Source organism: Lampris incognitus, chromosome 2 (assembly GCF_029633865.1).
Source record: "Lampris incognitus isolate fLamInc1 chromosome 2, fLamInc1.hap2, whole genome shotgun sequence".
In the NCBI taxonomy this organism is placed as follows: Eukaryota; Metazoa; Chordata; class Actinopteri; order Lampriformes; family Lampridae; genus Lampris; species Lampris incognitus.
The window spans coordinates 141,899,329-141,917,308 of NC_079212.1; the positions used below are offsets into that span (position 1 = coordinate 141,899,329).

At 49.4% G+C, this 17,980-nt stretch overlaps 1 protein-coding gene across 2 annotated transcripts in view; it reads right to left on the reverse strand.

Annotated features, from left to right (window-relative positions):
* asic1b (acid-sensing (proton-gated) ion channel 1b) overlaps positions 1-17,980 on the reverse strand; it is a 373,411-nt gene that overhangs the window by 171,037 nt on the left and 184,394 nt on the right. The window contains exon 5 of one of the 2 annotated variants that reach the window (XM_056273039.1): positions 8,802-8,817. The exons of the other annotated variant lie outside the window; for it this stretch is intronic. Coding sequence (XP_056129014.1) covers positions 8,802-8,817 — 16 coding nt within the window. The remainder of the gene's footprint in view (positions 1-8,801; positions 8,818-17,980) is intronic. 2 annotated transcript variants of the gene reach the window in all.

The window sequence follows — 17,980 nt, forward strand, 5'->3', positions numbered from 1 at the left end:
GGGAGGGGGTGATGGTATCTAACGCATCAAGAATATCTCTGTGTGTGTCTGTGTGTGTGTGTGTGGGGGGGGGGAGGGGGTGATGGTATCTAACGCATCAAGAATATCTCTGTGTGTGTCTGTGTGTGTGTGTGTGGGGGGGGGGGGAGGGGGTGATGGTATCTAACGCATCAAGAATATCTGTGTGTGTGTGTGTGTGTGTGTGTGTGTGGGGGGGGGAGGGGGTGATGGTATCTAACGCATCAAGAATATCTCTGTGTGTGTGTGTGTGTGTGTGTGTGTAATGTACATGTGGATATGACCATTAAGCGAGTGGGCATGTGGCTGCTGGATGTGGAGGAGGAACCAGAAACATCCTTCCCCAGATAGCAAAGTTGCTGTGGCCCGGACCCGTCCCACACCCGACACCTTCACCCGGCCCACTTACCGCCTGGCATGACGGCACTTGGGCGGTCCGCTCCTTGTTTGCCAGATCTGGGCCAGAACCAACCATACAGCAACGCCGCATGTGCCACATATTTGCCATATTTGGGCCATATTCACCATGTACCACACAGGGCCACTTCAGGGTCACATCCAGATCACATGTTGCCCAGAGCACCGCATCTTTGCCCAAAAAGGCCCCACATGTGATTTGGCATATTTGGGCCATATTTGCTATTACACATGTGGGCCACTTCAGGCTCACATCCATTTTGTCAGGGCCAGAAGAAGTCCACCGGTGCCGCGTCACTGCCTGAAGTGGCCCACATCCGGATGCTGTCTGGGTCTTCACTGTCCACGCCCCTGTACATCCCTCTCTCCACCCATCCACTCGTCACATTAATCCATTATTCCCCAATGCTCTCATCCCTCCATTAACGCACTCAACCCCGTCCTTCCTCTGATCCGTTCGCTGATCAACTGAACCATCCACCCACCCATCCATCCATCCATCCACCCACCCATCCACCCATCCACCCACCCATCCATCCATCCATCCATCCATCCATCCAGCCACAGAATCAGGTTGCGCAAATGGGTGCTGCAGCTACCTAGCCAGCACCGATGCTAGGGCTAACATAACACTATCGAGACCCGCCCCGCCCCGCCCTGTTACCCCTCTCTTTCTGCTCAAACAGCGGACAACACACACCTATCCCCCTGTCCTCCTCGTCGGCACCTCCTTCCCTTTAAGTAGACACGTCACGATCCAGCACGCGCCGCCTCTTCATCTGCCAAAAGGGTTTGGGGGTGGGGCTTATTGGCTCGTTGCCAAGCAGTACACGTTGATTGACAGACTGCAGGCCTGACTTGTTGAAAGGCCGCTGCTGGCGCGGTCTGCTTTTTTTCAACGTGTATTTTATTTGCCGATGACGCCTTGAACGGCTTATTTTACCCCCCCCCAGCCCCCCCCGCCCCGCCCCCCGCCGGCCGGCCGGGGGTAATGCCGGGCTGCATATGCGCGAGGCTCTCCGGATGAAATGTAGCCGAGCGATAGGAGGAGAGTTGCGCCGAGCCGCTGCCCACCCCCACCCCCCCCGGTCCGCTCCGCTACCAAGTGTCAAACTGTGATGGCGACAGATAAGCGTCAGCACGGGCGCGTGTGCCCCGTCAGATAACAACTGCGGGCGCTGCTTCCATTTCACAGCGCCAGGATGAGGAAAACACGCGCGCGCGGTGGGATTTCTAATCGAGTGGTGGAGGAGGCGTGGGGGTGGGGGTGGGGGTTTGCTGTGCAACCGATGGGTTAGTAGGGAGACATTGGGAAAGGGGATGGCTGAGACCGGGCGAGTGTCAATAAGCCCTGAGAGCCCGTTCTCATCCCGGGGCGCCGTATATCGACGCTTGTGCCGAAGCGGTGATGAACGGCGCTCTGCGGGGTCGAGCCCACGGGGAAGCGACGAGCCCCGCGTCCGTATACAGACACGGCGCACTGACCACTTCTTAACCTTACGCACAACCACTATTTAACCTTAACCCTGAGCTTACCCAACCTTAACGTAAAATCAAACCTTACCAGTGGCGGCTGGTGCTAAAAAAATTTGGGGGGGGGGCCCAATTTACCTTGGCGCAGCACACCTGACAGCTGCTTTAGTGTCCACACAGTCACGGTTATTAAGGACAATGTAGCCTATAGATTTTATCAGGGCTCGTTGTCGGTGGATGATTGACAGTCGGGACGAGGCGACGTGGTGGTGGGTGTGGACATGATTGACAGCCACGAGAATTGTCCGATCACATTAGATCAAAAACATTAGAAACAATATCAATTCACTGCCAATAAAAGTGGGAGTGTCTGGGGCGGCACAGAACTGCGCCCCCTGGAAAATCTGAAGAAACCGATCAGACAGCCGCCTCAGGTCACCTGCTCGCCACAAGTTTGAGGGCTTACATGAGGTGTCGTTTGGCCGGCACCCCTCACCCAGGAAGTATATGTATTCAGACAGAAATCAACCAAATCCCATTTGAACCAATATTTAATGGATACTGATAGGCACATCCTTGCGGGATAAGGTTTTTTAGCCAAAGGCTAAGGGTGGGGCAACCCCGAACAGAAATCCCAGGAGGAGTAACCCCCCGTAGACTCATTATCATGACCCACTGGCATGTGGACACGCCCTGATAATGAGTCAAGGTTACCTCAGTTACGGGTTAAATAACAAAGCTACAGGGACGCAGCGCAGTGGATGTGATATTTCAGCGGAAGAGCCAATCAATGACCAAGGGTGAAACTCACGAGACCCTGAGCGGAAGTACCCTTTTGTGGTCAACGGCCAGGCTCACCAACTCAGTCGAATCCGATACTGCTCACGTCCATAGATGTAGCGAAACATGGACGCACTCAAACCATTTACTTCTGGAGTTGTTTCAAGGACGCTTCGACACGCTCTCTGGAGGAGCCGGGGATCTAACCAGCGACCTTCCGACTACAAGACAACCCGCCCTACCTCCTGAGCCATGCGGCCCATAAATGTCATGTCAAACAGAATTTGAAGCTTTGTGGATTGGAGGATTGTCCATGCAGATTGCCTGCCGATGTGTGGTCGAATCATCCTGAAGAATGGCCACCAGAGGGCTTCAGAAACATTTATGGTTACCTGATGGACACTGCTGATTAGTACATAAGGAATTATGGAAATTATGCTAAAGGGGACTGATTTTCACTGTAATATGTTTACAGCTGTGGTGCTTTGGGTAATAATTCCAGTTTTGCCCCACATCTGTTGCTGTATGGGTCTAAGTTCGGTTTCAAGTTGAGGTTCTTGTGTTAAAATATGTTTAATCATACTTTAACTAGGGGGTGTAAGAAAAAAACCCGATACACTCGAGTATCGCGATATTATCTTTTCCACTATATCGATTTACAATTTCTTACATGTAAAGGTTCGTGACAAACATGTTGTGTTGTGTGTAACCCTACGACCGCTAGATGGCAGTGTTGTAATCTACCTTCAGCCATGTGACTCTTCCACTCCAACGCAACAATGTAAACTGAGACAGGAAGTAGCATAAGCACAAAGAACACAAGCCTATGACATCACAACATATCACCTTTCTTACAGTATCGCGACATATCGAACCGCGATATGATTTCATGTATCGCGATATATCACGATACTGTAAGAAATCGTGATATGTATCATATCGCCAGATTCTCACCAATACACAGCCCTACCTATAAAGCATCTGTATTACACTTATTTTCAATTTTAGATAGACTAGTTTTTTCTTTTTTCAAATGAAAAAACATTTGTTTTCTTTCGTTTTTTTTTTTACTAAACTGCAATGTCGGGGAATTTATGCAATGTCGAATTTAAAAAAAATATATATATATATTGGGAGCTCCCGTCTTCATTTTTCATGAGATGATGGTTCTTGCAGGTCCCTGCGCTACACCACTTCACCATGGCTGTGCACTGGCACCGCAAAAAGTAACAATGTATCACAGTGATGAACAATCGATCTTGCAGTCTCAGCGCTGATAGCCTGTTCGCTGGCACCTCCAACAAAATGGCGGGTTGGCCACGCCCCCACATGCCCGTATGTCTGTGTGTGAAAGAATAGGAGGCGAACACGCTGGCCTTCAGCATCGGACCTTGCCCGAATCTCCCCCAACTGAATCAAAGCCAAAAAAATCAATTATGCTGAAGAGGCGTTGTGAAGAGGGAGCAATCCAACAACAGCCCCCCCCCCCAACTCCTACCACACCCCCATACATGTCCCGGCACTCCTCCGCCAGAGCACCGCCCTCTTGATGACAAATGCCTCCTTTTTTTAGGGATAGACTTGCCAACATTCCCTGTTTACAAACTGCCTGATCTGCCTCAGCAGCCGCCACCCATTGTTGTGAGGACGTCCGGATGTGGGGTGAGCCAAGCAAGCCCTCTCTCACACTCGTTTGCCGTCCTTTATAAGGACGTTTCAATAAAAAGAAGTGTAATGAGCGAGGAAGAATGAGAGCGTGCCGTACACATCTCCACCGTGGTGGAGAGCTTGCGTGTACCAATGATCCCGAGAGCTATGTCGTCCGCAGCTTGGTTCCTGGTCACCCAAGTCAAGTCAAGTCAAGTCAAGCCAAGTCAATATAGCCCAATATCACAAACTACAAATTTGCCTCAGAGGGCTTTACAGCAACATAACAACTGGATAGGTCAAGGGGGAGGCTCCAGGTGAAACGCGATCCAGCAAAGATCCAACAAAGACTTTAACGGCGGAACTGGCGGAAGACGTCTCCAGGTCACAACGGCAGTGAAGGCGGATGAAGGCTACAGCAGAGGGCGGTCCCCAGTCGTCTCGGTTCTCCGTGCCACTGGACTCTGGCCACCCCCTGCCAAGGACCGTGTGGTGGTTACAGGTGCATCAGCCACTCCCAGATAAAAAGCTGTCATGGGCTGGCGTCCTCCCATTATGCAGCTCCAGGATTGGCCTCTACGCCCCCCCGAGGACCCAGAGGGAGGACGGTAATACTCGACGCCGAGTGACCGCCAATGATGACGTATGTAAATAAACTCATAAATATCAGTTCAATGGCTTGAAGTGACATTCTGCCATGTAGAGACCACCAGTCACAGCTGTTTTGGAATGTTCCAGGAAGCTTTCTGGTTCTAACAGCGTATTTCCTGTGAAGTGTGTGTGTGTGCTCGTTTTTCTTACCCAATGGGCTCCTTGGGCCTCCTACAGGATAGAAAAACCAGAAACCACCTACCTTGTGGGGCCATTTTATTGGGCCCCACAAGGATAAGGGTCTATTTTAGGGTTAGGACTTGGTTTTAGGGTTAACGTTCGAATTACGGTTATGTTAAGTTTAGGGTAAGGGTTAGGGTTAGGCATGTAGTTTGCGTGGTTAACGTTGGGGTTAAGGGTTAGGGAAGGGATGTCAATGAATGGGAGTCAATGAGATGGCCCCACAAGGATACATTTCTGAGGATATATGTGTGTGTGTGTTCTTATACTTCTATCTTTGTGAGGACCAATTTGAGTTTTTTTTTTAACCATCAGAGTGAGGACATTTTGCAAAGGGAGGAGTTTTTAGCTGTTCCTCGCTTCTTTAAGGGTATATGTAAGGGTTACAAGTTGGGTTTAGGGTTAAAGTTAAAATTAGGTGTAGGTTAAGGTCAGGGTTAAGAATATTCGTGTAGTTCTGAAGATTAGGGTCAAGGGTTAGGGAATGAATGTAGTCAATGAGGGTCCTCACAAAGATCGAAGTACAAGAAAGGGTTTTTGTGCGAGTGTATTCATGCATATGTGGAAAAACGAGCGTTGGTTCTCCACAAATGTTGAGTTGCAAACAGGGGAATTGGCTCACATGAATGCAGGGCATGGGTTTTGCTGAGTTAGGATTTCGACTATGTGCACCTTCTTGGAGCATGTAAACGAGTCTCAGTCATACAAGGCTCTGCTGTGTGTAAACTGCTGGTGTCCAATGTGTGTGCAATTCAGATTCAACGTCAACTCCGACCCAAACCCATGACTGTCAGTGAGATGTTTGTAACGACAAGTCCTCCAACCCATATGACCACATAGGTCATGTGCTCCTACCCTGCAACGCTGCTAATTATGAAGTACTCGTTTGAGAACATTGGGACTTTATTATTGTTCATGCAAAGTGAAGGTGTAAAAGTAAACAAACATAGCCTGGGAAGAGTTGTGAAGAAACCAACAGTTCACAAGAGTATAACTAGTTCTTTCGTCCTGGGTACCACGTTAAACTGCAACCGTCGGGTCGCCGGCGACTAAACCGGCACCCCGACTTCAACTCTTGGGTTGTTGTGAGGAGGGTGTGTGGACACCCAGCAGGACTAAAAACAAAATCTGTCAAAGGGCGGATGAGTTTCTCTGTCAACCAACGGCCATGCATACCTGGAGAGGAGATGGGGACCACCAGGTACTCCCCCTACTGACACACAATGATGACTCAACCGATACTTGTTGAGGCATCAGCTGTGCTCCTATGACCTCCATAGCTTACGTAACTGATGATGATGATGATGATGAAATAGTTCTTGCACACCCCCATCTCTTGGCTCGTCGCATTTTGATTGGTAGTGAAGGTCAAAGGTCATATGATGATGAGGCACCCGAGACACCAGTTTGTCGTTATTTTACACGACCGCTAGAGGTCACTCAACTTTAAACCATAACTATGAGTCATAATAAACTGCTTGTACAAACAACCTATGGGGTCGTTTGTTTGGTGGAGGACAGTGCCGTTTGTAAACGTGGACATCTCACCGAGGTCATCACAAACGCTGCATATTAAAAGAGTGATAGCAAAACCAAAACGTCATGAATTGGCTTCGGTACGTGAATCCACCCTTTCTTCAGGTTACATTTCGGGATTCTGACTGTGTCATACTGACAGACACAGGTCAGAGTGACTTCTAGTGAAAGGCCTGATTCACACTTATTCTCTTTAAAAAGAAAACCTCCATTCTGTAGGGCTGGCTCAAGGCTCCTCCATTATGCTCCACATTAATTGGATTTGTGCTTGGACACATCAGTAGAATCTGAACCTTTTAAACTATGGCAAACTGATTTTAAGTACTCTTCCTCCGCAGAAGTAGTCTCTGGAAAAATTCCAACACTCGGGACGCTATGTATTTTTTTGTTTTTTGAAATACAACATACTTCTTTTCACCTGACAGTGAGGAGGAGTTTTGCCAGGGGGACGTAGCGTGTGGAGGATCACGCTATTCCCCCCTTCTCCCCCAACATGTGCCCCAACCGACAGGAGGAGGCGCTAGTGCAGTGACCAGGACACATACCCACATCCAGCTTCCCACCCGCAGACACGGCCAATCGTGTTTGTCGGGATGCCTGACCAAGCCGGAGGTAACACGGGGATTCGAACCGGCTATCCCCGTTTTGGCAGGCAACAGAATAGACCGCTACGCTACATGGACGCCCTGACACCAATATTTGTGTTGTGCAACACGTTTGATGATGAAGTATCTTTGCCATGGGTGTAACACTGAATGGGCCTATCGGGCCCAGGGGCTCCTAAGCCAGAGCATCCGCATGAAGTCGCTGTTATTATCTTTGCATTTCTTGTCACATAGTCAAAGGGCTTAGTCATTCAAGTCAATAACAGACCTCCAGAAGGCCTACTGTAGAACTGAAGGAAACTGCAGGTGAATGTATGTCTTAGTTAATATGCTGTTGGCGTTAATTTGGTGTATGTGCGTTGTAAATCCTGTTGAGGTACAGATGAATTTAGTTATTGTCAGTGTACCGGGGGGAGGGGGGGGTGTCTGTACCCAGGGGCCCATTTTCTCATAATCCGCCTCTGGTCTTTGCCCATTCTGTTTGTGACAGAAACTTTACAGGTGGAGACTGACCTCCACCAAAAAATGACCCCGTAGGTCGTTTGTACAAGCAGCTTATTACGACCTATAGTTATGTTTTAAGCTACTTCGTCGTTACTTGCCCTGTAACAATAAGCATCTCCTTCCATAAGCTCTCGTGATAACGAATATTAATAAAAGCAAAGTTTAATGTCACATAGCGGTTATAATGTCCATGCTAGCTGACTTGCTAACTTGTGGCTAACGTTAAGTTAGCTCTTATAACGTCATTCATAGGTAAACATACTGCCACTAGCAATCTTACTTACTATACTAGACGGAGAAACAACACAAAAACGCACCGACTACATATTCTGTTGTTCTCAAATTGTTTCAAAAACCCACAATGCACATAAGCGAAAAGTATCTGTGGCATATCTCCGGCCGCCGGTAGGGGGCGCTAATTTAGAAAACGCTCCTGTGGGTCGTATTAGAGGACAAACTACCTATGTGGGCGTATGGGTTGGAGGACTTGTTGTACAGGTGACACGTTTTCATCCACAAGGTTCCAGATGACCCCTTGACGTGTTTTCCACAGGCACTGGGGGGCTGCACAGCATCGCCACATGTGCTACTGATGACCACAGAAGAAGTCCAATGAAGAAATGGAGTCCAATGAGCCTGATGGGCGCTGACAAGGTGGGCGAGTGATACTAATACAATTCACTCCTCTTCCTTTCTTTGAAGAGGTAATGAACTTTTTTTTTTTTATTATTTTACAGTCTTTGAGCTGAAACGTCGTTGGTATGGGCCTTGGATGTCAGAACTGATTTGCCTGATATTCAGACCGAATGGGCATTTCATTACCACTCGGCATTCAGCCTGAAATTACCTTCTCGTTTGCAGTTTGCTGTGTATCTTTATAAAGAGAGGCGATGTGATTCTCCATCCAATCACTGCTGTGTGATGGACCCAAGTTTATATCATAATCTGTCTCCCCAATGGTATTCTACCATGACTTACACACCTCTTCACCTGCTTCTCTCTCTTTCTTTGGACCCCCCCCCCCCCAATTGTACCCGGCCAATTACCCCACTCTTCCGAGCCATCCCTGTCACTGCTCCACCCCCTCTGCCGATCCGGGGAGGGCTGCAGACTACCACATGCCTCCTCCCATACATGTGGAGTCGCCAGCCGCTTCTTTTCACCTGACAGTTAGGAGTTTCACCAGGGGGACGTAGCGCGTAGGAGGATCGCGCCCCCCCCCGAACAGGCGCCACGACTGACCAGAGGAGGCACTAGTGCAGCGACCAGGACACATACCCACATCCGGCTTCCCACCTGCAGACACGGCCAATTGTGTCCGTAGGGATGCTTGACCAAGCCGGAGGGAACACGGGGATTCGAACCGGTGATCCCCGTGTTGGTAGGCAACGGAATAGACCGCCACGCTACCTGCATGCCCCCCATGAGCGATTTTTGATGTTGACTCAGAATTACACACCTAGTTTTTGTCTCCTAGCCATGCCATTCAATCAACAAAGGCCAAGAACTGAAAAAATCCACGAGACGACACTTCTTATTAGAGAGAAAAACAAAAAACCAAACACGTCATCTGACGCCCGCTTGACAAACCGACAGCAGAATGGTTGTCTATAAAGCAGACGTGACAAAACGGCCCGCCCATTCACTGTGAACTCTTAATGTGTTTAACTGTTTAATTTTATTTATTTTTTTCAGACAGTGCAAAATGCATGATGATTACATTAATAAATGATGTTGTAGGCGGCACGGTGGCGCAGTGGTTAGCGCAGTCACCTCATAGCCAGAAGGGCCTGGGTTCGAGCTCCCGGGGTAGTCCAACCTTGGGGGTCGTCCCAGGTCGCCATCTGTGTGGAGTTTGCATGTTCTCCCCGTGTCTGTGTGGGTTTCCTCCGGGGGCTCCGGTTTCCTCCCACAGTCCAAAGACATGTAGATCAGGTGAATCGACTGTACTACATTGTCCTTAGGTGTGACTGGTTGTGTGTGTGTGTGTGTGTGCATGGGCCTTGTGATGGCCTGGCAGCCTGTCCAGGGTGTCTCCCCGCCTGCCGCCCAATGACTGCTGGGATAGGCTCAGGGGTGTAGCACAAAATTCTGGGCCCTATACATCAGCAGTCTCTGTGGGCCCCTTTCCTCTTTTGTCTCTCACACATCGCTTTTTTGAGTTCTAGCATACTGTATATTATTTACAGTCATAGTACATTCATCTATTTTAACCTGACTTAACCTAATTTAAGTATCTTGCGGTGATTGAAAAAAATGTGTAGTATCACTTCAAACTTTGATGCATCTGAGGGTACTGATATTGACACCCATGATGTTTATTCCACGAATTACTGGAGTAACTACCTACTCCAGGAATTACTGGAGTAACCTACTTTTAAGAGTTAAGAGTTAGCTAGCTAGCTGCTACCTAGCTGTGGTAGCAGGAGTTAGCAGCTAGCTAGCTAGCTAACTCCTACTGTGTTCAGGTAGTAGGAGTTAAGAGTTAGCTAGCTAGCTGCTACCTAGCTGTGGCAGTAGGAGTTAGCTAGCCACCGTCCTTTTAAAAGCTGCTAGCTCACCTTCCTTTTAAAAGCTGCTAGCTCACCTTTCTTTTAAAAGCTGCTAGCCACCTTTCTTTTAAAAGCTGCTAGCTCACCTTTCTTTTAAAAGCTGCTAGCTCACCTTCCTTTTAAAAGCTGCTAGCTCACCTTCCTTTTAAAAGCTGCTAGCTCACCTTTCTTTTAAAAGCTGCTAGCCACCTTTCTTTAAAAAGCTGCTAGCTCACCTTTCTTTTGGAAGCAATTACTCAACAGTGGTTTCCCGCCATTTTGCCTTCTCTCCCTTTCCTTTTTTCTTTTTCTTTTCTGGGACCCAGATTTTGCTTTCTTTGGGAAAGACGTGACTGTGCTCGTGCTTGTATCAGCGGTCACTCGCGACAGGACTAGATGAGCTGCATTGACAGATGCTCGTGAGGGGCGGACCAAACCATTTTTGCACCTTTTGTAAGGGGTGAGAGGGGCCTCAGAGAGGGGTGAGAGGGGCCTCAGAGAGGGGTGACAGGGGCCTCAGAGAGCCTCCACTATTTTCTTTAAGTCCCTCAACCGATGTATTGAGCCCATTTTAACTCACGTTATGACACTAATTAGTTGGAAATAAACATTTGCAAACCAAAACAAACTTTTAATTCCAGTCTTCCCGAGGGCCCCCCCTCCCTTCTGTGCCCTGGCAGGTCCTTCCCCTTTTCCCTCCCATTACGACGCTGCTGGATAGGCTCCAGAGAGCAGCATAAGCAGTTTGGATAATGGCTGGATGGATAGATGGATGGATAGATGCTGGAAAATAACGGTGCTTCAATTTTGATCCAACTTAGCTCCATCCAGATCTACAGTTGCAGATAAGAATCAGCAACTGGCTAAACGTTTGAATCACAAGGTAATGTCTCCACTGCCTCCCTCCACACACACACACACACACACACACACACACACACACACACACACACACACACACACGCACACCCCCCCCGGCCTCCGTTCATCTGTTTTTATGGCAGTGTCGGGTTTGGAGGAGCGGCAGCGAGCGAGCTTTACGACCCTCCCTCCGTGTATTTACACGCCGCGGTGGCCCCGGATAAACTTCATATGCACACACACCGTAAATAACGGCCGACATCTTTAGTGCGCACATCCGCACGAGCCGCATCAGGGCCGCGTCTCCACCCCGAAGGCCACCGACGGACTCAGCGGGCGTACTGATGGCTCTGTCAGGCTCGTGCGTTTGCGGTCGTGAGGAGGGGCCAAATGAAGGCCCCCCTCCCTCCCCCGCCCGAGGGCCATTTGTAAGTGTAAAAAATGTCACACTACATAAACAGTATGTGGCTGTTCTGTCTGAGCAGCTTCACTCTGTGGATTGGTCCTAAATGAATGAACACAGACACAGACACAGACACACACACACACACACACACTTAGATGCAGACCTTGTACCTAGGCAAATCAAACACACACATATACACACATATACACACACAGATGCAGCTCTTGTACCTAGGAAATCAACCGCATGCTCACGCGCACACACACACACACACACACACACACACATACATACAAACACACACACACAGAAACACACCTACAGAGACAGAGACACTCACACACAAACACACAGAGACATACACACACACACAGAGACACACACACATACAAACACACACACACAGAAACACACCTACAGAGACAGACACTCACACACAAACACACAGAGACACACACACACACAGACAGACACACACACACACACACACACACACAGAGACACACATACATACAAACACACACACACAAAAACACACCTACAGAGACACTCACACAAAAACACACAGAGACAGAGACACTCACACACAAACACACAGAGACATACACACACACAAAAACACACAGAGACAGACACTCACACACAAACACACAGAGACATACACACACACACACAGAGAGAGACATACACACACACACACAAAAACACACAGAGACAGAGACACTCACACACAAACACACAGAGACATACACACACACAAACACACAGAGACAGAGACACTCACACAAAAACACACAGAGACAGAGACACTCACACAAAAACACAGAGACAGAGACACTCACACACAAACACACAGAGACATACACACACACACACACACACACACACACACACACACACAGAGACACACATACATACAAACACACACACACAAAAACACACCGACAGAGACACTCACACAAAAACACACAAAGACAGAGACACACACACACAAAGACAAACACACACACAGAGACAGACAGACACAGACACACACTCACGTGTACAGCAACACACCCAGTTCATTCCACTCTGGTCAGTGGTCCGGTCCACAGCTTGTGTCAGACAAGTGATAATTCTGTCATTCTGGCCCACTCTCAGATACAAGGTTCTCCTTCTTCTCTCTTTCTTTCTATTCCCATGGCGGCGTGGCCCCCTCCAGTTAATCTCCGAGGGACTCGACCGCCCGGCGGGGTCAAGACACCGTTACGATCGGCCATCTAGACGGTAACTGTCCAGGAGGTCCGGCGGATGACTCGCGGTGCGACTCGGGTCTCGCTGACCCGCGTCACTGGAGGTCCGGCCGAACGTCAAATTGGTCCAGATGAAGGATTCCCTTCAAGTCCTCCAACTCATACGACCACATAGGTCGTATACCCTCCAATACCACCCACAGGAGCGTTTCCTAAACCAGCGCCCCTACTGGCGGCAGGAGATATGCCGCAGACGCCTTTCGCCCCTGTGCATTGTGGGTTCTTATCTACTTGTTGGCATCCTTTTTACAACGCCTCACAGACAGGCTAATAAAGGTAAAGAGTCGGTAAATAGTGATGACAACAACAGAATACGTAGTCAGTGAGTTTTTGTGTTGTTTCCCCGGTCTAGTATAGCCACTAAGCTTGCTATTGGCAGCACGACCGCTAGAGGTCGCTTAACTTTAAAACCCAACTATAGGTCGTCATAAGCTGCTTGTACAAACGACCTATGGGGTCGCTTTTTGCTGGAGGACAGTCCCCCCCCCACCACACCACACCACACCACACCACACCACACCCCTAGGGGGCAATGTAGCATGGCCGAGTCACCTGACCTACAGGCCTTTGGACGGAAACCCACACAGACACGGGGAGAACATGCAAACTCCACACAGAGGACGACCCGGGACGACCCCCAAGGTTGGACTACCCCGGGGCTCGAACCCAGGACCTTCTAGCTGTGAGGCGACCGTGCTAACCCCTGCGCCGCCGCGCCGCCTCTAAAGCGGCCTCCCTTTCATTGTGTTTTGTACAGCAAGGAGGTAGACCACTAGCGCGTGCACGTCCTGCATCGGCGTGATGCAACCGTGTGTAAGGTGCTACCGGCTGCCCGTCGGGTTACATCATGATGCCTGTTAAAGCAGCAACCTACTCCTGTCGATTACCCCCCCCCCCTCAAAAAAAGAAGAGGACGTGGATTAGAGGTCTTGTCTCACTTGGCTTCCTCAACACAATTCGCCACGCCGGCGGAGATGACACATCATAAAACCCCTTCACGCGAGGGGCCGCGGTGACCCGACGGCCCCGTCAGCCACACCGACTGTCTGTGAAGCGGAGATGACGGAGCGCTCCGCTCATCTCCGGGGTGCCCCGCCTGCGAGCCAGCTCCTTTCAGCCGGTCTGTGCTGCAGACTCACACGGGGCTCCACGCGGACCCGTTTTCCCGACGAGGAAGCGTGCTGCTAAATGGGAAGGCTGAGGAGCCAGATCTGGGCCAGAACCAAGCCATAGCAACGCCGCATGTGCCACATATTTGCCAAAGGTGGCCCATATTTGTTTTGTGATATTTGGGCCATATTCACCATTTACCACACGGGGCCACTTCAGGGTCACATCCAGATCACATGTTGCCCAGAGCACCGCGTCTTTGCCAAAGAAAGCCCACATGTGATTTGGCATATTTGGGCCATATTTGCTATTATCCATGTGGGCCACTTCAGGCTCACATCCATTTTGTCAGGGCCAGAAGAAGGCCGCCAGTGCCGCATCCCTGCCTGAAGTGGCCCACATCCGGATGCTATCTGGGCTGGATGTGCAGTAGTCACATTACACACATCATTTGCAACGTGACGACAGCACACGCTTATATTGTGGAGTCGGTTCTGAAACGACATCTTGTTCAGCCCAGACCTGACTGAACTGAGAAGTATTTGCCCAGCACCTCCCCATGACTTTCACTTATTGCCCACCCGCTGGTGGGCAATAAGTGTTGGGCTTGTAGTATGGGAAACGTCTGACGTGCGGAGGCGGCCCACGGTTCGGCTTCACTTGGTCTATTGACATTTCACTAATGGATTAATGTGAAACACCAATCATGTACCCGATAGCTGTTAGCAGTGCAGTAATATGTCAGGATGTCGGTGGTTCCGGCTGGGAAATCTCCAAGGAAAGTCTATATTGACTCACCGGCAGCGACTCTAGACTCTCTAATCACGCCGGTTCACTTTCACTTGTGTCCGACCTCCTGCTGCCGGGACTGTCCCTGCATCACACATGCCCACCTGTAACCACCCCTCCCCGTTTCTGTAGAGACTGGACGGCTTTTTTGACTGTGGCTCCTTAAACTTTTATACCCGTCGTTAAGTGCAACTACTAACTGTGCAATACTCTAGACAATGGCTCCATCCATCCATTATCCGAACCGCTTATCCTGCTCTCAGGGTCACGGGGATGCTGGAGCCTATCCCAGCAGCCATTGGGTGGCAGGCGGGGAGACACCCTGGACAGGCCGCCAGGCCATCACACAGGGCCCACACACATTAACACCTAGGGACAATTTAGTACGGCCGATTCACCTGACCTACATGTCTTTGGACTGTGGGAGGAAACCGGAGCCTCCTGAGGAAACCCACACGGACACGGGGAGAACATGCAAACTCCACACAGAGGACGACCCCCAAGGTTGGACTACCCCGGGGCTCGAACCCAGGACCTTCCTGCTGTGAGGCAACGGCGCTAACCACTGTGCCACCACGCCTTGTAAGTGCAGAATCTGAGCAATGTTATTCTGGCTATCGTTTACTCCAACGCCCGCTCTGATCCACATCCACTGTGGGAAACCACATTCACTTCACGAGAAATCATCTCCTTCACCTTCTGCGTGTCATATCTAAATTGAGCAATAACTCATGCAACAGGATGTGCCAGGACTGACTGGTGGGGGGTGGGGTGGGTGGGGGGGTGCGAGCCCCTGTGCGATCTTGACGGGCAAGGCCCTGCTCATTGACATGCATGCAAATGAATCACGGTGGGTGCACCACATTTTTAACAGGTAGAACAATACATCATCATCATGCACATAGGCTCAGCTATGACTTTTTGCTGCCATAGTCTTTCAAAGGAAAAAAAAAACCCAACTGTAATAGTATTGTAATAGTATTATAATAGTACTGTAATAGTATTGTAATAGTATCGGCGTTACATCAATACAGCTCAGCTGTCACCTTATTCTGGTGTGTTGCAGTATGACAGTATGTTACAATTCAATATTTCAGGTCTACAGCCTATTTTTTTGGGGGGGGGGGGTTCCCCACTTTTTCTCACCAATTGTACCTGTACAATTACTCCACTCTTCCGAGCCGTCCCGGTCGCTGTGCCACCCCTCCGCCGATCCGGGGAGGGCAGCCCGGATAGCAAAATTGCTGTGGCCCGGACCCGTCCCACACTCGACACTTTCACCCGGCCCACATACCGCCTGGAATGATGACACTCGGGCGGTCCGCTCCTGTTTGCCAGATCTGGGCCAGAACCAAGCCATAACAATGCCACATGTGCCACATATTTGCTAAAGGTGGCCCACATTTGTTTTGTGATATTTGGGCCATATTCACCATTTACCACATGGGCCACTTCAGGGTCACATCCAGGTCACATGTTGCCCAGAACACCGCATCTTTGCCAAAAAAGGTCCGCATTTGATTTGGCATATTTGGGCCATATTTGCTATCATACATGTGGGCCACTTCAGGCTCACATCCATTTTGTCAGGGCCAGAAGAAGGCCGTCAGTGCCGCATCATTGCCTGAAGTGGCCCACATCCGGATGCTATCTGGGTGCAGACTACCACGTCTCCTCCGATACATGTGGAGACACCAGCCGCTTCTTTTCACCTGACAGTGAGGAGTTTCGCCTGGGGGATGTAGCGTGTGGGAGGATCACACTATTCCCCCCAGTCCCCCCCCCCCCCGAAGAGGTGCCCCGACTGACTAGAGGAGCCGCTAGTGCAGTGACCAGGACACATACCCACAGCCGGCTTCCCACCCACAGACACTGCCAATTGTGTCTGTATAGGGACGCCGGACCAAGCTGGAGGCAACAGGGGGATTTGAACCAGGATCCCTGTGTTGGTCCCGCATAGCAAAGAATCTTTGGCCCAGATATGGCCCACATCTGCAGTTATCTTACTATCTGGCCTTAAATGACAGCGTTGACTCAGGGTGAGTGTGGCTGCCTCAACTCAGCCACACTTGGGCCACATCTGGCCTACATAGTACACTTGCCGTGACCCAAGTCAGGCCCGGCTTATGACATTTGGGCCACGTCTGGCCCACACAACAGCTGCCAGTGCCATAACTGAGCAGTAAGTACAAAAGCGCCCCAGATTAGGCCCAAATGTGTCTGCTATCTGGGAGGCAATGGACTAGACTGCTACGCTACGAGCCGTCATGCAGCCGATGTTGTTTCCCCCTCCTCCTTCTTCCTCACAGCAAGCGATGAGATGGAACACACATTATGTAATGACAGAATATCGAGAATGAAAAAAAAATTGAATAATTTGTTAGTTTTCCCGTGATCTTGCCTGTGCATAATGGAACTGAAACACAGTCATTTCATGTTGCGTCAAGAAAAATGATATATTAATAGAAAAACCTGCAGGACTGTAGGCCAGGTGCAGGGCCCTGTGCAGCTGCACACTTTGCATAGCCTGTGCTTGGGTTCTGATCTGTGCAATATCATTGTCTGGACTGGTGCAATACCACGCACTTCTGCACAATACAGCATACAAATACTTCATGCCTCACCGTATTCGGTCTCCTCGTGGCCTATTTATAGCACACCTCCACTATGCTACATCTCGAACACTGCTCATATGTGGATCGGCACTCACACTCATAACTTCACTTTTTATCTTTGGTTTTTTATAATCATTGAAACTAGTTTTACATTCTAACCACTTAATTTCCTCTCCAGTATTTCTGTGTGTGTGTGTGTGTGTAGTATGTATGTATATATATATATATATATATATATATATATATGTGTGTGTGTGTGTGTACAGTGCTGCTTGAAAGTTTGTGAACCCTCCAGACATGGTCACTGTTTTTGTAAAAAACATTAAAATAAGCTTATTACACATACATCCAAATCCCAATTTGTAAAGCACACCTTCCAAATAATGGACACACACACAAAAAGAGATATATTTTCATTATTTAATTCAACAAAGGTGGTTTATTTCACAAAAACTGAAAATTTAACATGTGCAAAAGTATGTGAACCCTTGTATTAGTAGCTTGTGGCTCCTCCTTTTGCAGCCATTACTTCAACCAAACGTCTTCGGTAACCACTAACCAGTCT